At 47.1% G+C, this 20,949-nt stretch overlaps 1 protein-coding gene across 1 annotated transcript; it reads left to right on the top strand.

Moving 5' to 3' along the window:
* Positions 1-3,265: 3,265 nt before the first annotated feature.
* oplah (5-oxoprolinase, ATP-hydrolysing) lies at positions 3,266-20,814 on the top strand (the record flags this gene model as incomplete). Its single annotated transcript, XM_080547591.1, has 26 exons — positions 3,266-3,436; positions 4,331-4,522; positions 6,098-6,212; positions 6,427-6,550; positions 6,955-7,150; positions 7,413-7,578; positions 7,798-7,936; positions 8,961-9,028; positions 9,393-9,691; positions 10,326-10,438; positions 10,965-11,135; positions 11,406-11,543; positions 11,677-11,815; positions 12,523-12,635; positions 13,150-13,301; positions 13,927-14,087; positions 14,482-14,583; positions 14,993-15,167; positions 15,776-15,960; positions 17,369-17,512; positions 18,313-18,447; positions 19,210-19,359; positions 19,693-19,850; positions 20,014-20,174; positions 20,355-20,452; positions 20,571-20,814. The coding sequence occupies 26 exons, from the start codon at positions 3,266-3,268 to the stop codon at positions 20,733-20,735; spliced, it is 3,930 nt and encodes a 1,309-aa protein (XP_080403717.1). The 3' UTR covers positions 20,736-20,814.
* Positions 20,815-20,949: the final 135 nt, after the last annotated feature.

The raw sequence follows: 20,949 nt of genomic DNA, 5'->3' as shown, positions 1-20,949 counted from the left end.
TGACTGTATGTAGCCTGCTGCTGATATCCCCACAGTAGTGAATATTCATTTATTAAAATATGAACATATAACAATAAGTAGGGGCTAGTATGACCTACGCATTAAATCGGTCAGCAATTTCTTGCCAAACCATTTCCCTCGCCTTGTTAATTGCGGCAGTATTGCACTATTTTACATCTTATTTTTTGTCTTCATAAAGATCAATAAGTAGACCGCTGCGCAATAAGTAGGACCGCTGCGCAGGCTAGTATCTTCATTTCGACAATCGGCTCTTCGGGGCTCTTTATGTCTGCGTGCACACGCCCATATCGAGGATTTCCAAACCGGTCTTCTGTGAACACTGATGACACAAGGCTGATCCTCATTCGAGGAATCACTTGAGGCTTGAATCCCAATCACGAGTTGCCTGAACGAGGCTTTTCTTTTAATCGCGGATATACTAATCCAACGTACGTGGAATAGCCCCCTGGTGGTGGTGTAACGTTAGAGGTGTCAACAACAACAACAGGCACAACACCAAGCACAACACTACAGCCTGCAGACACCCCATCAACAACACCAAGCACAACTCTACAGCCTGCAATATGCAGACAATATGTTTATTTGTAGCTTGTTTTCTGATTTCAGGCATTATCATTTATAAAAATCAATATGTTTGTCTTGAAACCATTGTTGTCCATATTTTTACTGTTGAATCTGTGGGTGGTGTGGGTGGTGATGAGGCAGTACTGGTGGGTTAATGTGGTGGTGGTGGGGGGGGGGCATCAAATGCGTAGAGCCGGCCCTGGGGGACTAGGCTAGGGGGACTTCTACTGAAAGGTTTGGCAATGTTCAAAACCTGACACTAGAGGGCGTAGCATACGTCTGAATGTCGGACTGGGGCCAGAGAACTTAAAGGAGGTGGAGACATTAGGTGCGCGCGGTCATACATCGTGACTGCAGACCCTACTATCTGGATCTGCTCTTTTCTCTGCAGCTTTCAGGGTTGAGCACTAACATAACTAACCTATAGTTCAGCTGAGAGAGAGAGAGAGAGAGAGAGAGAGAGAGAGAGAGAGACCGATAAAGGACAGCAGTAATAGTCTATGCATTGCAGCTGACAGCTGGCGAGGATTTGCAACATATCGGCTTATCATCGATCAACTCAGTAAGTGTACCAATACCTGTAAGTAAAAGATCCATTACTATCTCAACAAAACTAAACAAGTGGATATAGCTGCCAGCCGTTTGAGAATGCTGTCCAAGGTCGCAGCCAGGCTACGATCCTAAATGCAGCGAACAAGCAAACTTCCCTGTGCCGCTCAGTGGCGACGTGTTCCCCAGGCAGCCTGACTTCTGGTTCAGTTCAACTATAACCACCTATAACAATCTATACTAGATATAACTATATATAACTATCTATAACCCTAGAACAATAACTATGTAAACTAACACATGATTTTTCAGGATCTTTCTGTGGAGTTTTACAGTTCAATCAGTATTGGCAAATAAGCTTATAAATGCATAATGTCATAATGCATGTGTCTTCAAGGGTCTACACGCCCCATCTCCCCTCCCTGTTGATCTCGGGACAAGATACATTATATATTATACAGGTGCAACTAAAAAAATTAGAATATCGTGCAAAAGTTCATTTATTTCAGTAATTCAACTTAAAGGGTTAAACTTAGATATTGTATATACTCATTACATGCAAAGCGAGATATTTAAAGCCTTTATTTGTTATAAATTTGATGATTATGGCTTACAGCTTATGAAAACCCCAAATTAAATATCTCAGAAAATTTGAATATTGTGAAAAGGTTCAATATTGTAGGCTCAAGTGTTACACTCTAATCAGCCAATTAATCCAAAACACCTGCAAAGGGTTCCTGAGCCTTTAAATGGTCTCTCAGTCTGGTTCAGTAGAATTCACAATCATGGGGAAGGCTGCTGACCTGACAGTTGTGCAGAAAACCATCATCGACACCCTCCACAAGGAGGGAAAGCCTCAAAAGGTCATTGCGAAAGAAGTTGGATGTTCGCAAAGTGCTGTATCAAAGCACATTAATAGAAAGTTAAGTGGAAGGAAAAAGTGTGGAAGAAAAAGGTGCACAAACAACAGGGATGACCGCAGCCTGGAGAGGATTGTCAGGAAACGGCCATTCAAATGTGTGGGGGAGCTTCACAAGGAGTGGACTGAGGCTGGAGTTAGTGCATCAAGAGCCACCACACACAGACGGATCCTGGACATGGGCTTCAAATGTAGCATTCCTCTTGTAAACCGCTCCTGAACAACAAACAACGTCAGAAGCGTCTGACCTGGGCTAAAGAAGTCTGTGTGTTGCTCAGTGGTCCAAAGTTCTCTTCTCTGATGAGAGCACATTTTGCCTCATTTGGAAACCAAGGTCCCAGAGTCTGGAGGAAGAATGGAGAGGCACACAACCCAAGACACTTGAAGTCCAGTGTGAAGTTTCCACAGTCTGTGTTGATTTGGGGTGCCATGTCATCTGCTGGTGTTGGTCCACTGTGCTTTATTAAGTCCACAGTCAACGCAGCCGTCTACCAGGACATTTTAGAGCACTTCATGCTTCCTTCAGCAGACAAGCTTTATGGAGATGCTGACTTCTTTTTCCAGCAGGACTTGGCACCTGCCCACACTGCCAAACGTACCAAAACCTGGTTAAATGACGATGGGATTCCTGTGCTTGATTGGCCAGCAAACTCGCCTGACCTGAACCCCATAGAGAACCTTTGGGGCATTGCCAAGAGAAAGATGAGAGACATGAGGCTGAACAATGCAGAAGAGCTGAAGGCTGCTATTGAAGCATCCTGGTCTTCCATAACACCTCAGCAGTGCCACAGGCTGATAGCATCCATCCCACGCCGCATTGAGGCAGTAATTCATGCAAAAGGCCCAAACCAAGTACTGAGTACATATGCATGATTATACTTTTCAGAGGGCTGACATTTCTGTATTTAAAATCCTTTTCTTATTGATTTCATGTAATATTCAAATTTTCTGAGATATTGAATTTGGGGTTTTCATAAGCTGTAAGCCATAATCATCAAATGTATAACAAATAAAGGCTTTAAATATCTCGCTTTGCATGTAATGAGTCTATATAATATCTAAGTTTAACCCTTTAAGTTGAATTACTGAAATAAATGAACTTTTGCACGATATTCAAATGTTTTGAGTTGCACCTGTATAGCAACTCAAGACTGAAATGTGTCATTCTTTTTATTTCAGGAGCAGCACCCCCCTTCACTTGGTATCTTCACCATGGCTGAGACTACGGGGAAATTTGACTTCGCCATTGACCGTGGCGGCACCTTTACTGATGTCTTTGCCAGATTGCCTGATGGTCAGGAGAGGGTCCTTAAACTGCTGTCCCACGACCCCCAGAACTACCAAGACGCACCGACCGAGGGGATTCGCAGGGTCCTGGAGGAGGTGAGAATGGGCTGACCATGGTGGAAGAGAAGGACTTGAGCAATAGTTGACTTCTCAGATACAAAGAATAGATAAGAGCAACAATTGACTTATAATGGAGAATAATATTTAAAGGCAAGGCAAGTTTATTTGTACAGCACATTTCATACAACAGGGGCAATTCAAAGTGCTTTACATACAGCATTAAAAAGATACATCAAGAGGAGAATAGTAAACAGATTAAAAAATAAAAGTAAAATGATAGAATATATATAGGTAAACAATTAATAAGATAAAAGACATGGATGGAAGTGTTAATGTTTAATCATAACTGTTGCAAAACATGAAGGTTTTTAGCTCAGATTTATATATTTTTCGGGTTTGGGCCTGTTTAAGCATGAATAGTAATAATAATAATAATAATACATTAGACTTATATAGTGCTTCATTAGACACTCAAAGACGCTTTACAAACTAAAAAGATTGAGTAAATAAAATAAAATAAAAAGAAACAAATAAATAGATAAAAGAAAGTATAGGGGTCTAATTAATTTTTAGATAACTAATCGCGTCCTCTCGACCAGCATTTTTTTAAACTGATCATATCATATCTATACATCATATCTATCTATACATGATATCTATCATATCTATACATCATATCATATTATAATTTTTAGATTACTAAATCTAAATCTAAGTGTCTTTGTTGGACAATCTACTCTGTATACTGCAATTACATCTAGATTTCGGGCAGAGAAGCGGCGAACAAGCAACGCCAGCGTCCTCTCTCGACCGGCATAAAAAAATAAAATAAACTGTCTTATTGAATATGAAATCAATAGTAGGTGATCTTACTGAAGGTAAGGCTTGTCCTGTCTGGGTTGTGTGGACTGATGTCTTCTGCTTCTACAGGAAACTGGCCAGGCCTTTCCCAGGGAGCAGCCTGTGGACTCCTCTCTGATTGGCTGGATCAGGATGGGCACCACGGTGGCGACCAATGCCTTGCTCGAAAGGCAGGGGGAGAGGACGGCTCTGCTGGTCACTAAGGGGTTTCGGGATCTCCTGCACATTGGCACTCAGGCCAGGCCAAAACTCTTTGATTTGGTTAGTGCTGTCTTCTTTGGCAGGGGGATTTTGGGTGGAGGGTGGTGGGAGGTGATGCTGGAGCACAATAGACGTTTCTGTAAGGGCCTTTTGTTTGGGGTAGTTGAGGCAGGGGCTCTTCACCCTGTCCTTGTTGGAGACTGACACTGATGCGCTGAATACAAGCTTGTTATACAGCTAACTGAGCTAGCTTGTTATACAGCTAACTGAGCTAGCTTGTTAAACTGAGCACTCATGAAGGGCCCATATTGTTACTAGACAACAGGGAATATATATATCTATACACATGAACCGTAGAAGTGTTTAGTTTCTATGTCATTGGAGTGTGATGCACATCTGGACTGTATCAGTAGCGGCCCATCAGTAGGAATGTGTGTGTGTGTGTGTGTGTGTGTGTGTGTGTGAGAGCTTAGGGAAACACAGCTGCACTGGGTGTACACACACACACACACACACACACACAAACACACACACACACACACTTATCAATCTGACTCCAAGATGGGTAGTGACTCTGCAGTTCTGACAGCCGTGGGAAGCTCATTCCACCAGCGGGGAGCCAGTGTTGTGAAGAGACGTGATCGCGCAGCACAACTGCCGTGTTGGTGTAGAGGTGGTGGGGCCAGTCGGCCAGCCGAGGTGGAGGAGCGGAGTGAACGGGCTGGGGATTACATTAGACTACATTAGACTACATTAGATTACATTAGATTACATTAGATTACATTAGATTACATTAGATTACTTCTAACATACATTAGATTACATTAGATTACTTCTAACATACATTAGATTACTTCTAACATACATTAGATTACTTCTTAGTTTTCCTGAACGGGTGCAATTTGCCTGTGAATGGGTGTACTGTATTCACTGTAAAAAAATAAAAAAGAAAGAAATGAAGAAAAAGTGAATTTTTATGATAATGACAAAACAGGTGTGCAGCAAACACGAAGTGACAAGGATATTTAAAACACGGGTCGTAATGATCACTCAGGTTTATTAAACAGAAGGAACTGTATACGGAACGAACGTCTTCTGGCATCTGAGATCAGCGTTAGACAATCACACAACGGCCAAGGATGGTTTAAATACTCCTTACATTACAGTTGTTACATGGTAATAATCAACACATCAGCCAGCCCTGGCGCCTCAGCTCACGCAAGACACCCAGGTCGGTGCCCCTGGGAGTCAGATAAGGTATGCCGAATGCCAGCCAGTCTGCCAGATGCAGAGGCCATCTTCTCTAAACATGACAGACAATAGCAGAACAGTGTGATCCTGTACTGACACACAGATTATATTGTAAGAAATACCACTACCACACAAGATCAGTGTTCTTACTAGTGAGGACAGGGGCTTGGAACAGTAGACAAAAAACTTATCTATAAGACTGGAAGATTGGACAGAAATATGATCTATTGACCTCTTAAAACGCTATGCCTGCACCTTTTGGACCAGCCTCTGATAAGACTATTGACCTTCAGATTTCTAAGTGAGTTGGCCCCTCTGTTAGGTGTTAATGTTATGTTACGCATGTGTGTGTGTGTGTGTGTGTGTGTGTGTGTGTGTTTACAGGAGGTGTCCATGCCTGAGGTGCTGTATGAGGAGGTTATAGAGGTGAATGAGAGAGTTGTCCTCAGACAAGATGGCTGCCAGCTACCCAGGAAAGAGACCAAGAGGATTGTCACCGGTAATATACATTTTCTGAATATCCCTCAGGAATGTTGCCCCCTGTTTATCAGGTTTATGATTGGGTGGGTTGGGTGCTAACTGCTTGTGATTGGGTAACCCAGCTTGGGTTAACCATTTGCATCCCTTTACACATAAACACACAGACACACACAAACACAGCCTGATCTTGTCCTCGGGTCATAACCTCCCTCCTTGATGTCTCCTCCCCTCAGGCAGCACGGGGGACTCTCTGGAGGTGTGGCAGGAGTTGGACCTGGAGGGCGTGGAGAGGGACCTGACAGGGGTGTTGTCACGTGGGATCACCAGCCTGGCTGTGCTGCTACTGCACTCCTACACGTCAGTCTACACTACTAGTCATTAACACTCCTACATGTCTACACTACTAGTCATTAACACCCCTACATGTCTACAGTACTAGTCATTAACACTCCTACATGTCTACACTCCTAGTCATTAACACTCCTACATGTCTACACTACTAGTCATTAACATCCACTCCATCAGTGGTGTTTGAATCACAAATTGATTAGTGCAAAAGGCATTGATTCCGTACCTTCCAGAATGGTTTGATACATTGCAAGGCATGACTCTGGGCCTGACTAAGACATGACTCTGGTTCTCTGGCCTGACTAAGCTGTTCAGAAGCGGCCTAGTTTGATACATTCTGAGCTAAACTTTACTTGGCTGTTATGTGACACACACACAAACATACTTTGATGTGTGTTCTCTCTGTGTGCCAGGTGGTCGGACCATGAGAAGGCTGTTGGCTCGCTGGCCCTCAGGCTGGGCTTTACCCAGGTGTCCCTGTCCAGTGAGGTCATGCCCATGGTGAGGGCGGTGCCACGCGGGTACACAGTCTGCGCTGACGCCTACCTCACCCCCAAAATACGCCAGTACTTGAAGAGCTTCACCTCCGGCTTCAAGGACAACCTGAAGGTCAGTTTGTAATGAGTGTGTTATAACAGTGTTTAATGAGTGTGTTATAACAGTGTGTAATGAGTGTGTTATAACAGTGTTTAATGAGTGTGTTATAACAGTGTTTAATGAGTGTGTTATAACAGTGTTTAATGAGTGTGTTATAACAGTGTGTAATGAGTGTGTTATAACAGTGTTTAATGAGTGTGTTATAACAGTGTTTAATGAGTGTGTTATAACAGTGTTTAATGAGTGTGTTATAACAGTGTTATATATCCTGTAGGATGTAGATGTGCTGTTCATGCAGTCTGACGGTGGGCTCACTCCCATGGACCGGTTCTACGGATCGCGAGCGGTTCTGTCTGGCCCAGCAGGGGGTGTGGTGGGCTACGCCGTCACCTCGTACAGCCAGGCAGAACAGAAGCCCGTCATCGGGTTCGACATGGGGGGTGAGGAACAGCAGGAAGGTTCTAGTAGAGACATGGGGGTGAGGAACAGCAGGAAGGTTCTAGTAGAGACATGGGGGTGAGGAACAGCAGGAAGGTTCTAGTAGAGCAGCTTTTATTTGATGCTTCACCATCCCATTACTTACAGGACACTGTAGTTCCCCTTTACAACCTAGAGCAGCAGTTCTAGAGGGTCCTGACTCCTGCCGTGTGTCCCACCAGGCACGTCCACGGACGTGAGTCGCTACGCGGGCCAGTATGAGCACGTGTTTGAGGCCATGACCGCCGGCGTCACCCTGCAGGCGCCTCAGCTGGACATCAACACCGTGGCAGCGGGGGGCGGCTCCCGTCTGTTCTTCAGGTCAGTCAGTAACCCTAACCCTAACTCATATCTCCTACATCAACCCTAACCCAAACCCTAACCCATATCTCCTACATCAACAACCCTAACCCTAACCCATATCTCCTACATCAACCACCCTAACCCTAACCCATATCTCCTAGTTTATATCTCCTACAGCAGCAGGACATCTCCTACATAGTTTATATGTGAACTTATATGTGAAACCGGGAACAAGTCGACCAAACCAATCAAAATGTTCAGACTTTTATTCTGAAAAATTTCAATAAATGTCAATGTTGTTGAAAATCAACGACACACTCGCTAGTCAAGCCAAAAGAATGCAATGCAATGGATTCGGTGAGTTATCCTAACTAGGTAGTAGTAGGGATTACTCACCGAATCCATTGCATTGCATTGCCTTGCATTTCCTCAGAATAAAAGTCTGAACATTTTGATTGGTTGCCGACTTGTTCCTGCTTTCACCAGCTGCTGTCACAGTTGATCTCGAAACCCTGTAGGTGTGGCTTCCCAATGGAATGACTCTATGGGCACGGTTTGGTTTGACTTTGACTGCTGTGTTTCCATAAAGCTTCAATGGAAGTAGGTTTACTTGTGTTGTTTCAGTCTGCTAATTGAAGGTGTTTGAAGGTGTGTTTTTTTTCTTTTTCTGAGTGGGGCAGTCCCACTCATATTTTTCTTTTTAATGGCAGATATAGTATAGATTATGACAGGAAGGATGGATGAAAGAGAGAGAAGGGATGACATGCAGGATATGTCCGCGGCTGGAAACGAACCGGGAGCCCTGCGGTACATGGTCAGCGCTTAATCCACTACGCCACCTAAGCGCCCCTTGAAGTTTTAAATATATGCACCCAGTCGCTGTCCTTTCCTAGCTAAACTACAAACCTTGGATAGGATAGCATAACCAACACTAAGATTGACTATGGGCTGAGTCATCCAATAGTAGTTAGGATTTAGTCCTGTGAGTGGAAGTCCTTCTGACCTTCTGGTCCTGAGGCCATGTGCCCCTCTGTCTCCCCAGGTCAGGGATGTTTGTAGTGGGGCCAGAGTCTGCTGGGGCCCACCCAGGACCAGCCTGCTACAGGAAGGGTAAGATACCGCCCCCCCCCCCCTCTCTCTCACACACTCTCCTCCTCTCCTCTCACTCCTACCCACTCCTTCTCCATCTCTCACACACTTGCCTTCACCAGTTAACCCTCTCCCGCTCCCCTTCCCATGTGTCCCCAGCACTACCATAATTAGGCCCCTATACTTTCTTCTATTTACCTTTTGTTTCTTTTTATTATTACTACTCGATCTTTTCAGTTTGTAAAGCGTCTTTGAGTGTCTAGAAAAGCGCTATAGTGTATTATGATTATTATTATTATTATTATTATGATGATTATTATTATTATGATGATAATTATTATTATTATTATTATTATTATTATTATTCTGATGATGATTTCCATAGGTGGGCCCCTGACGGTGACGGATGCTAACTTGGCTCTGGGCCGCCTGGTTCCGTCCTTCTTCCCTCGGATCTTCGGGCCCGGCGAGAACGAGCCTCTGTCCAGCCAGGACACCATGAGGGGTTTCCACAAGCTCACCCGTGACATCAACGACTTCCTGTCCACCAACCAATCCCAGAGCAGCGCCAACGGGGGGGGAGTCCAGGGTGGCAAATCAGAGATGAGCGTGGAGGAAGTGGCCATGGGCTTCATCCGCGTGGCCAACGAGGCCATGTGCCGCCCAATCAGAGCCCTGACACAGGTGTGTATCTGGGTGGAGCTGAACTGTGGAATAACGTTATTATCTAGCAATATTCTGGTTTAAATGGAGCCCTAGAGGCTAACAAACAAACATAAGATAATAAAAATAACAAGAATGAGACATATAGAATGAGACAATAGACATAAATAGACATAAATAGGGGGGATATAAATAAAAATAGGGGGATAAGTGATCGCTAGACACCTAAGAATGTATCTATTATGTAACTTATATACTTATATACACTGTATGGCCTATTCACAGGGGGGGATATAGACAGGGGGGAGTTAGCATGTAACTGTGTACTTTTATAAACATATAAACATATGGACTAGTAGACTTATATACAGTATATGACCCCTATCACAAGAAGAACATATTGCACATTGCACTATTCCCTTGGTTATTGCACAGTAGTTTCTCGTATTGCACAGGGGGGGGGGGGGGGGGGCGGGGGGGGGGGGTGTTACAGAGGGGACGTTTTGTCTTGTTTTGCTTAGATCTTAGCTGAGTTTAGTGCACTTATGGCCCTGGGGAAGAAACTGAACTTTAGTCTGTGTTGAATGATAATCAAGTTGAATGGTCTGGTACACTCCATAGACACCAACACTTCTCTCCCTCTCTCCCTCTGCAGGCCAAAGGCCACGACACGTCCCAACACGTGTTGGCGTGTTTTGGCGGAGCAGGTGGACAACACGCGTGTGCCATCGCACGGTCCCTGGGAATGAAGACCGTCTTCATTCATAAGTGAGCCTACGGCATGCATGTACACGTACTCATGTGTCTGTACATGTCCGTGTGTCTGTACATGTCCGTTCACATTGGAGGGACAGATGGAGGAAGAGGGGAGACAGACAGGGGTGTAAGTGAGAGAAGGGGAGACAGATGGAGGAAGAGGAGGGGAGACAGACAGGACAGGGGTGTAAGTGAGAGAATGGGAGAACACTACAGTGAATTGTATTGCCTAAGCAGAAACAGAGACAGACACCTTGACTATCCTCTCACCCTCCCCTGAGGAACTCAGTACTCCACTGAAAACAATCTCCTGTCTCGCTCCCTCTACCTCTGTCTCCTTCCCTGTGTCTCAGGTACAGTGTGTGTGTTGTGTGTCTCAGGTACAGCGGTGTGTTGTTGTGTCTCAGGTTCAGCGGTGTGTTGTGTGTCTCAGGTACAGCGGTGTGTTGTGTGTCTCAGGTACAGCGGTGTGTTGTGTGTCTCAGGTACAGCGGTGTGTTGTGTGTCTCAGGTACAGCGGTGTGTTGTTGTGTCTCAGGTACAGTGGTGTGTTGTCGGCCTACGGCCTGGCCCTGGCTGACGTGGTGGAGGAGGTGCAGGAGCCCAGCTCTCTGCAGTACGACCCCGGCTGCTTCTCTGAGCTGGACCGCCGCGTGGACCAGCTGACCCAACGCTGTCATGAGACCCTGAACACCCGCGGCTTCAGCAGGTCAGAGCATCACTCACTCGCCCTCTCACTCACCCTCTCACTCACTCTCTCACTCACTCTCTCACTCACCCTCTCACTCACTATCTCACTCACTCTCTCACTCACCCTCTCACTCTCTCACTCACCCACCCTCTCACTCACTATCTCACTCACTCACTCACCCACCCTCTCACTCGCCCTCTCACTCACTCACTCACTCTCTCACTCACTATCTCACTCACCCTCTCACTCACTATCTCGCTCACTCACTCACCTCTCTTTCTCTCTCAGCACTCAGATCAGCACTGAGGTCTTCCTCCACCTGCGCTACGAGAAAACCGACTGTGCGCTGATGGTTACGGCTACTGGTTACCCCGGCAACTCTCAATCCTGCCGATCTGGGGACTTCCGCAGTGCCTTCACTAAGCGGTGAGATCAATAACCTCTCCCCTCATTCCTAGTGTTCTGTTTGTCCCCTCCGTCTGGATAACAATAGACGGATTGGAGTCAGTGTTACAGTGTTACAGTGTTACAGTGTTACAGTGGCTCTCGCTCTCTCCAGCTATCTGAAGGAGTTTGGCTTCACCATCGCTGGGCGCGCCATCATGGTTGATGACATCAGAGTCAGGGGCTCGGGCCAATCAGGCATCCGATCTGTGACTACGGCCAAGACTGGCCATGGACATCCTAAACCCACCACGGTACGCAGATGGACACAAGGAGAAGGAGGTTTTATAGTATTATCTGATGATGATCTATTTTCTCAGTTGTGTTGACATGGATGGGAATAAGCTTTGAGGCAGGTAGAGATGAATAGGAACACAGGATGAATGGTGGTTAGTTCTAATAGGAACACAGGATGAATGGTGGTTAGTTCTAATAGGAATACAGGATGAATGTTGGTTAGTTCTAATAGGAACACAGGATGAATGGTGGTTAGTTCTAATAGGAATACAGGATGAATGGTGGTTAGTTCTAATAGGAATACAGGATGAATGGTGGTTCGTTCTAATGCTAATTCAATGATGTAGAAAAGGGGCAGCGGGTCCGAGGGTGGTGCCAGTCTGAAGTGCCACAGTTAAAGCAACAGGCGCAGTATTTGATGCCTCAGCCCCAAGTAGGTGGAGCTCACACCCAGGGCTCTGAGTGTGTTCTCTCCCAGGGCTCTGAGTGTGTTCTCTGTCTCCTCCACCACTAAGACACCCAGGGCTCTGAGTGTGTTCTCTGTCTCCTCCACCACTAAGACACCCAGGGCTCTGAGTGTGTTCTGTCCTCCGCCACTAAGACACCCAGGGCTCTGAGTGTGTTCTGTCCTCCGCCACTAAGACACCCAGGGCTCTGAGTGTGTTCTGTCCTCCGCCACTAAGACACCCAGGGCTCTGAGTGTGTTCTCTCCTCCCCCACTAAGATGACCAGGTGTTACTTTGAGGAGGGGTACCTGGACACCAGTGTTTACCTGTGGGAGGAGCTGCTATGCGACTACAGTATCCAGGGTCCAGCCATCATCATCGACAAGAACAGGTGTGTGTTTTTATTTGAGTTTTATCTATTTTTAAATTTTATTTATTTATTGACCAGGGACAGTACACATTAATAAACCAGTGGGTAAACGAGTCAGTGTTAGCCAGATGGCTACTTTTCAACTGTTGTCCCTGTGGCCAGATGTCATAAGCCGTTCTCTAAAAAATAAATCAACATTGTATACAAGCAAATGTATCAGAGCAGTATAGCAATAGTGTCTCATTAACTAACTAGGCCTACTAGACGTTATATACCATATTATTATCAGAAAACAAATACTGAAAGCCCCTGCAGTACGTACACCTGGGCTGAAATGTGTCACTGCGTCACTGGGTCACTGCGTCAGCGATGAAAGGCTCCATCGATAAATAATGACATCATGATGAATATTTCACTTGTTTTTGAGATTTGTTTGAATATTTTTTTAGGCTGCTAAACTGGGACATATCAGAGGAATATAGTGACTGCACAGCTACTGTTAACTGCTGTTGGACGTTGTGCTTGTCTGTCTCAGCACCATCCTGGTGGAGCCGGGCTGTGTGGCTCAGCTCACAGCGGGGGGAGACGTGTGCATCGCGGTGGGCTCGGATCCCAACTGCATCATGGGCACGGAGCTCAACACCGTCCAGCTCTCCATCTTCTCCCACCGCTTCATGAGCATCGCAGGTCAGGCCAGGGTGGGAGGGAGGGAGGGATGGGAGAGGGAGGGCAGGAGGGAGGGAGGGAGGGAGAGATGGGAGAGGGAGGGCAGGAGGGAGGGAGAGATGGGAGAGGGAGGGCAGGTGGGAGGGATGGGAGGGAGAGATGGGAGAGGGAGGGCAGGAGGGAGGGATGGGAGAGACAGGGCAGGAGGGAGGGATGGGAGGGAGGGAGAGATGGGAGAGGGAGGGCAGGAGGGAGGGATGGGAGAGGGAGAGCAGGAGGGAGGGATGGGAGAGACAGGGCAGGAGGGAGGGATGGGAGGGAGGGAGAGATGGGAGAGGGAGGGCAGGAGGGAGGGAGGGAGAAATGGGAGAGGGAGGGCAGGAGGGAGGGATGGGAGGGAGAGATGGGAGAGGGAGGGCAGGAGGGAGGGATGGGAGAGGGAGGGCAGGAGGGAGAGATGGGAGAGGGAGGGCAGGAGGGAGGGATGGGAGAGGGAGGGCAGGAGGGAGGGATGGGAGAGGGAGGGCAGGAGGGAGAGATGGGAGAGGGAGGGCAGGAGGGAGGACGTGAGGGGGGAACAGGAGGGAGGAAGGGAGGGGTATGAACCTGTGTTGTGAGACGTTGCCCTGGTCTCCCCCCCCCACAGAGCAGATGGGCCGGGTGCTGCAGCGCACCTCCATCTCCACCAACATCAAGGAGCGTCTGGACTTCTCCTGCGCCGTGTTCGGGCCTGACGGAGGCCTGGTGTCCAACGCCCCCCACATCCCCGTCCACCTGGGGGCCATGCAGGAGACTGTCCAGTACCAGGTGTGTGTATTTGTATGTGTGTGTGTGTGTGTGTGTGTGTGTGTGTGTGTGTGTGTGTGTGTGTGTGTGCGTGCGTGCGTGCGTGTGCGGTGTGTGTGTGTGCGTGCGTGCGTGCGAGTGTGTGTGTGTGTGTGTGTGTGTGTGTGTGTGTGTGTGTGTGTGATAATGCTTGCTCCTACTACTGTGCTATAATATTGTATTCATATTTTACTACGATCACAAACAGAGTGCAGTCATGTAAAAAGTCCCACTGACATTTTGGTCAATTCTTCAAATGGTCTCATGGCAGAATAGTGTGAAGGGATGTTGCTAGTGCCCTGGTACATTGTTACACAGAGTGAAGAATGATACATCCCTGTATCTGTTTCTCTCTTGTCTTCTCTGTCTCCTCCAGATCAAAGCACTGGGGACCAGTATCAGAGAGGGGGATGTGATCCTGAGTAACCACCCGTCTGCTGGGGGGAGTCACCTCCCTGACCTCACCGTCATCACCCCGGTCAGACACTCACCAGACTTACAACCACACTGACACACTAACCCTAACCCTAACCACACTCCCTGTTAACAGTCCTGTCATGTTCGTTTCTCCCCCCTTACTTTGGTGTTCCTGGTCAAATTTGACCGGTTTGTTTTAACTGCTCTTACATTAACACAAAAAATCATCACCAAATTTTATTTGACACCCTTTCAAGCTGTAAACAATGTCTCAGACTAGAGGTTAACATGAATAACTCCAGTGACTATACAAAGAATAGACACTGAAAATGTACTGGTTGTGGATGTGTGTGTGTGTAGGGGGATGTTTTCCATCTGGTGGATGAACATACTCTAGGGTCACCCATTCATCTCCTATGGCGGTCATGTCTGACCATTCCTTTCTTCTCTCTCTCTCCTCCACTGCTCAGGTGTTCAGGACAGGTGTGAGCGGGCCTGTGTTCTTCGTGGCCAGTAGGGGGCACCACGCTGACATCGGGGGCATCACCCCGGGGTCCATGCCCCCCCACTCCACCTCCCTGCAGCAGGAGGGCGCCGTCTTCACCTCTTTCAAACTGGTCACTGGGGGGGTCTTCCAGGAGGAAGGTGAGAGAACGCAAAAGAGAGGAAGAGAGGGAGAAGAGAAGGATGAGAGAGGAGAGAGACGTGTTACTGTACTACTGTGTCTGGTTGGGGGCCATAGGGATTGTTTTGTATTCAATTGTTTTCAGTTGGCTCACACTGCAGTGTTGAGGTCAGGAGGTGTTGGTAGAGAGACTTTCATCCTAAAGATATGGATGTCCTTTAGTAACTGCACAATGGACCTATCGCCACGGCCACGGCCCCTTTGAAAACTCGGACAAACAAACAACGCTTCACTGACAGTGACTGACTGACCGACCGTGACTGAATGACATTCAATGACTTACAATGGCGGGAGTTGGCAAATTTCTGATTTCTGATTTACCACAGCAAGTAATAGACATGTTTTTTAAAGATGACAAGAATATTTAGTTGCTTGTCCGAGTTTTCTGCCGGTAGTGACTTTTGCTGTGATATGATTGGACAATGTCTATTTTGGGGCGTGGCTTGGCGATAGGTCCATTCCAGTCACAAAGCAGGAGACTGGCTGGCTGGCTGTTTGTCATGGTTTACCTGGCTGGCTGGTTTCCTGTCATGGTTTACCTATCTGGCTGGTTTCCTCTTCCTATCAGCTGTGACTGACGCCCTCATGGCTCCGGCTCAATACCCAGACTGCTCTGGGACTCGCAATCTCCATGACAACCTGTCTGATCTGCGAGCTCAAGTAGCAGCCAATCAGAGAGGAAGTCAACTGGTGGGAGAGTTGATTGACAGCTACGGGCTGGCTGTGGTGCAGGCCTACATGGGCTACATCCAGGTGAGGATATCTGTTCATAATGAATGAATGAATGAATGAATGGTCTTTATTGTCATTGCTACAGTACAGGTACCAAACAACGAAATTTAGGAGGGGTGGCTCCCCTGGTGTTAGGAAAGAAAAAAAAAACACAAGAAGGGAAGGAGCTGGTTTACATAAATAAAGGCTATATACACTATCCACTATACTATACTGTACAGATAGACGACTAGGGTTTGTCCACGGTGACTGAGTTGGTGCAGTTCACTATGTGGTTCAGAACCGACGACGTGAACTGTTCCAGGTCCTCATGCTCATATTCCTGCCATGGGGTGTCATTTAGGCAGATCTGCAGTGGAGCGGACCCTTCTGGCCAGGTTCTGACAGTCTTAGTGGTGATGGGAGCACTTTTCCCCATGGTAGTGTATGCTGGGATCAGGAGGATTGACACATGGTCAGACATGCCTAGATGAGCTAGCGGACTAGCCTTGTAAGCACGTTTGATGTTGGTGTATACCTTGTCCAGTGTTTTTTCTCCTCTTGTTGCACATTTAACATGCTGATAGAACTTGGGTAGTACTGCCTTCAGGTCGACATGATTGAAGTCTCCTGCCACAATGTGAATTGCCTGTGGATCTGTGCTTTGTTGACCACTGATGACGTCATATAGCCGCGCCAATGCTAAGCTACCGTCTGCATTTGGTGCAATATAAACGCTTGTAATATACACTGCATTGAATTCTCTCGGTAGGTAAGTGGGTCGGCATTTAACAGTCAAGTATTCCAGGTTTGGGGAACAGTGGCTACTTACAGTTTTCGTGTTTAAGCACCAGCTATCCTTCGTAGATATTATGATGCCGCCTCCGCGAGTCTTTCCGCTGAGTAGCGTGCGGTCTGCGCGGTGTAAGGTCCGTCCTTCCAAGCTAATCGCGGAGTCCAAGATAGTTTCATTTAGCCAGGTTTCAGAATAATAATAATAATAATGATAATAATAATAATAATAATAATAATAATAATAATGATAATAATATTAATATTAATAATGATAATAATGATAATAATAATAATGATAATGATTATAATAATATTAATAATAATAATGATAATGATAATAATGATAATAATGTTAATAATAATAATAATGATAATAATACTACTAATAATAATAATGATAATAATAATAATAATATTTATATTTAAATATTATATTATAATATTATATATATTATAATTTCTTTCTCTCTCTCCCTCTCTCTCTCTCTCCCCTCTCTCTCGCTCTCCCCTCTCTCCCTCTCTCTCCCCCTCTCTCCCTCTCTCTCTCCCTCTCTCTCTCTCCCTCTCTCTCTCTCTCCCCCTCTCTCTCTCCCTCTCTCTCTCCCTCTCTCTCTCCCTCTCTCTCTCTCTCTCTCCCTCTCTCTCTCCCTCTCAGAGTAATGCAGAGCTGGCAGTGAGGGCCATGCTGAAACAGTTTGCCCGGCGCCGAGGGCAGGCCAGCTGCCAGGGTGTGGAGGCAGAAGACTTCATGGACGACGGAACAGCGATCAGACTGCGGGTCCAAATCAATGAAGAGGAGGTGAGCTACAGGACGATAATGAACTGAACCACATTTGATTCGCTTCCACTTGTCATACATTTGACATCACATTGTGGGGAAATGATGATGCACAGTGAAATGGATCAATAAGTCCATCAAAAAGGATCTCGTATCTTTTTAAAAATTATTTATTTTTTGTTTCTTTTTATGTTACTACTCGATCTTTTCAGTTTGTAAAGCGTCTTTGAGTGTCTAGAAAAGCGCTATATAAGTCTAATGTATTATTATTATTATTATTATTGAATGAATGAATGAATGAATGAATGCATGAATGAATGGTCTTTATTGTCATTGCTATAGTACAGGTACCAAACAACGAAATTTGGGAGGGGTGGCTCCCCTGGTGCTAGGAAAGAGGGGAAAAAAAACAAGAAAAAAAAAAACAAGAAGGGAAAGGAGCTGGTTTACATAAATAAAGGCTATGTACACTATCCACTATACTATACTGTACAGATAAGACGACTAGGGTTGTCATATTGCATATAGTGTTATTTCACATTCATTTAAAGTGTCGCAGTTTGCAGGCTTGAAATGTACACATTTGTGCCTCAGCACTACACCTGATTTTTTCAATCCAGCAGCTGCCATCAATCCGTCCAGACTGTCCAGGGCTCAGAACCTAGGTCTTTGCTGTGTTCAGTTATTATTAATAATAATCCAGGGCAGTGCTGTGTTTGACTGGTCTCTCCTCCTCCTCCAGGGCAGTGTTGTGTTTGACTGGTCTCTCCTCCTCCTCCAGGGCAGTGTTGTGTTTGACTGGTCTCTCCTCCTCCCTCCAGGGCAGTGCCGTGTTTGACTTCACTGGGACGGGGACAGAGGTGTGGGGGAACTGCAACGCCCCGCGTGCCATCACCTTCTCTGCCCTCATCTACTGCCTGCGCTGCATGGTGGGCCAGGACATCCCTCTGAACCAGGTGAGACCAGGCAGGACATCCCTCTGAACCAGGTGAGACCAGGCAGGACATCCCTCTGAACCAGGTGAGACCAGGCAGGACATCCCTCTGAACCAGGTGAGACCAGGCAGGACATCCCTCTGAACCAGGTGAGACCAGGCAGGACATCCCTCTGAACCAGGTGAGACCAGGCAGGACATCCCTCTGAACCAGGTGAGACCAGGCAGGACATCCCTCTGAACCAGGTGAGACCAGGCAGGACATCCCTCTGAACCAGGTGAGACCAGGCAGGACATCCCTCTGAACCAGGTGAGACCAGGCAGGACATCCCTCTGAACCAGGTGAGACCAGGCAGGACATCCCTCTGAACCAGGTGAGACCAGCCAGGACATCCCTCTGAACCAGGTGAGACCAGGCAGGACATCCCTCTGAACCAGGTGAGACCAGGCAGGACATCCCTCTCAGACGGGCTGAAACACAGAGTTTGTGTCAGTGTCAGTCAGAGGTGTGTTCAGATGTGTTCAGGTGTGTTCATTGACAGTATGAAGGTCAAGAGCCATCAGATGCAAATATGAACCCTCCCTAGACTGGCTTTTACACTGTTAAAATACACTAAAATACAATGACGAACCACCATCGTCATCGGGTGCTGCAGTGTTGGGGTTTGGATACAGTGCGGCTGACTGTCGTTTGATCTATGAAGAAGGACAATACTATGCTTGGTGATGTGATAAGATTCTATACAGTGATGACTTGCATTAAAACCACGTGTGTCTCTTTCAGGGCTGTCTCACTCCAGTCAAAGTCATCATTCCTGCCGGCTCCATTCTTCAGCCTTCCACCAATGCTGCCGTGGTGGGTGGGAACGTGCTGACGTCACAGAGAGTGGTCGATGTCATCTTCCGGGCATTCGAGGTTTGCGCGGCCTCACAGGTAAGGGGAAAGAGGAAGTAGTCCTTCAAAATACTGTACAAACAAGCCTTTGGAAAAACAATGGACCTATCGCTAAGCCACGCCCCCTTTGAAAACTCGGACAAACCAAACAACGGTTCACTGACAGTGACTGACTGACCGACCGTGACTGAATGACATTCAATGACTTACAATGGCGGGAGTTGGCAAATTTCTGATTTCTGATTTGCCACAGCAAGTAATAGACATGTTTTTTAAAGATGACAAGAATATTTAGTCTAGAAGCTTTTCACCATCAGATATTGGCGAGTTGCTAACTGCTCTAATGTTTTCTCTCTCTCTCTGTCTCTGCAGGGCTGCATGAACAACGTGTCGTTCGGCAGTGAGAACAGCGGTTACTATGAGACGGTTGCTGGGGGCGCGGGGGCGGGGCCATCCTGGAATGGGCGGAGTGGTGTTCACAGTCACATGACCAACACACGCATCACTGACCCTGAGATTCTGGAGAAGAGGTGGGGGAAGGAGGTTTCACTTTGAACACGTCACATTTCCACAATGACAAATGAGTTCCGTTGTGGTTGAGGGTTAGGGTTAGGGTGGGGACACTTCACATTAGACTACTCTGGACAGACCTCAGCTCTGTTGATCTGACCTCCCGTGCGCTCTCCTTCTCAGGTACCCTGTGGTTCTGGAGCAGTTCTCCCTCCGCCCCGGCTCTGGGGGTGCAGGGAAGTACCAAGGGGGGGACGGGGTGGTCCGGAAGCTCCTGTTCCGCAACAAAGTGGTCCTGTCTGTCCTGTCAGAGAGGCGCTCCACCCGGCCCTATGGCATGCATGGTAACCTATGACCTATGACCTCTGACCTCTCACCTCTGCTCTATTCATCTATTGATTGTTTTGTTTCTGCCATATCTTCTAGTTAGGGTTAGGGTTAGTGGTCCCTTTACCTCCACTTGTCACTGTTTCCTTCCAACCAATCTTTCATGATTTGATCAATCTTTCCCTCCTAACCTCCAGGGGGCGGGTGTGGGGCGGCAGGGCTGAACGAGCTCCACAGAGCAGACGGGAGAGTCCTCAACCTGGGGGCCAAGACCAGCGTGACACTAGACCCAGGGGTAAGACTGACCCAGGGTTGTATTGTATTGTAGTATCGGTCTTATCCTTATATATAGTGCTCATATCAAACAAATGTGAAAGGTCACCACCTGACCCTCTCTGTGTGTTTGTTGACAGGACATGTTTTGCCTCTACACCCCTGGCGGGGGGGGGTATGGAAGTGAAGAGGAGGGGCAGGAGGCTGGGAACGGCAGACCGCCAACCAAGCGCAGGCGCTTCAATGAGAGCTTCCCAGAGAGGGGCAGTGTGTTCGAGTACCGCCAGGCACAGGAGAGTGTGTGAGTGTGTGTGAGTACCCAGGGCACAGGAGAGTGTGTGAGTACCCAGGGAACAGGAGAGTGTGTGAGTGTGTGTGAGTACTTCAGGGCACAGGAGAGTGTGTGAGTGTGTGTGAGTACCCTGGGCACAGGAGAGTGTGTGAGTGTGTGTGAGTACCCAGGGCACAGGAGAGTGTGTGAGTGTGTGTGAGTACCCTGGGCACAGGAGAGTGTGTGAG

Source organism: Nansenia antarctica (genome assembly GCF_963989245.1).
Source record: "Nansenia antarctica genome assembly, chromosome: 17".
In the NCBI taxonomy this organism is placed as follows: Eukaryota; Metazoa; Chordata; class Actinopteri; order Argentiniformes; family Microstomatidae; genus Nansenia; species Nansenia antarctica.
The sequence above is the reverse complement of the archived record's forward strand: the minus strand, read 5'-3'. Positions and strand labels throughout refer to the sequence as shown.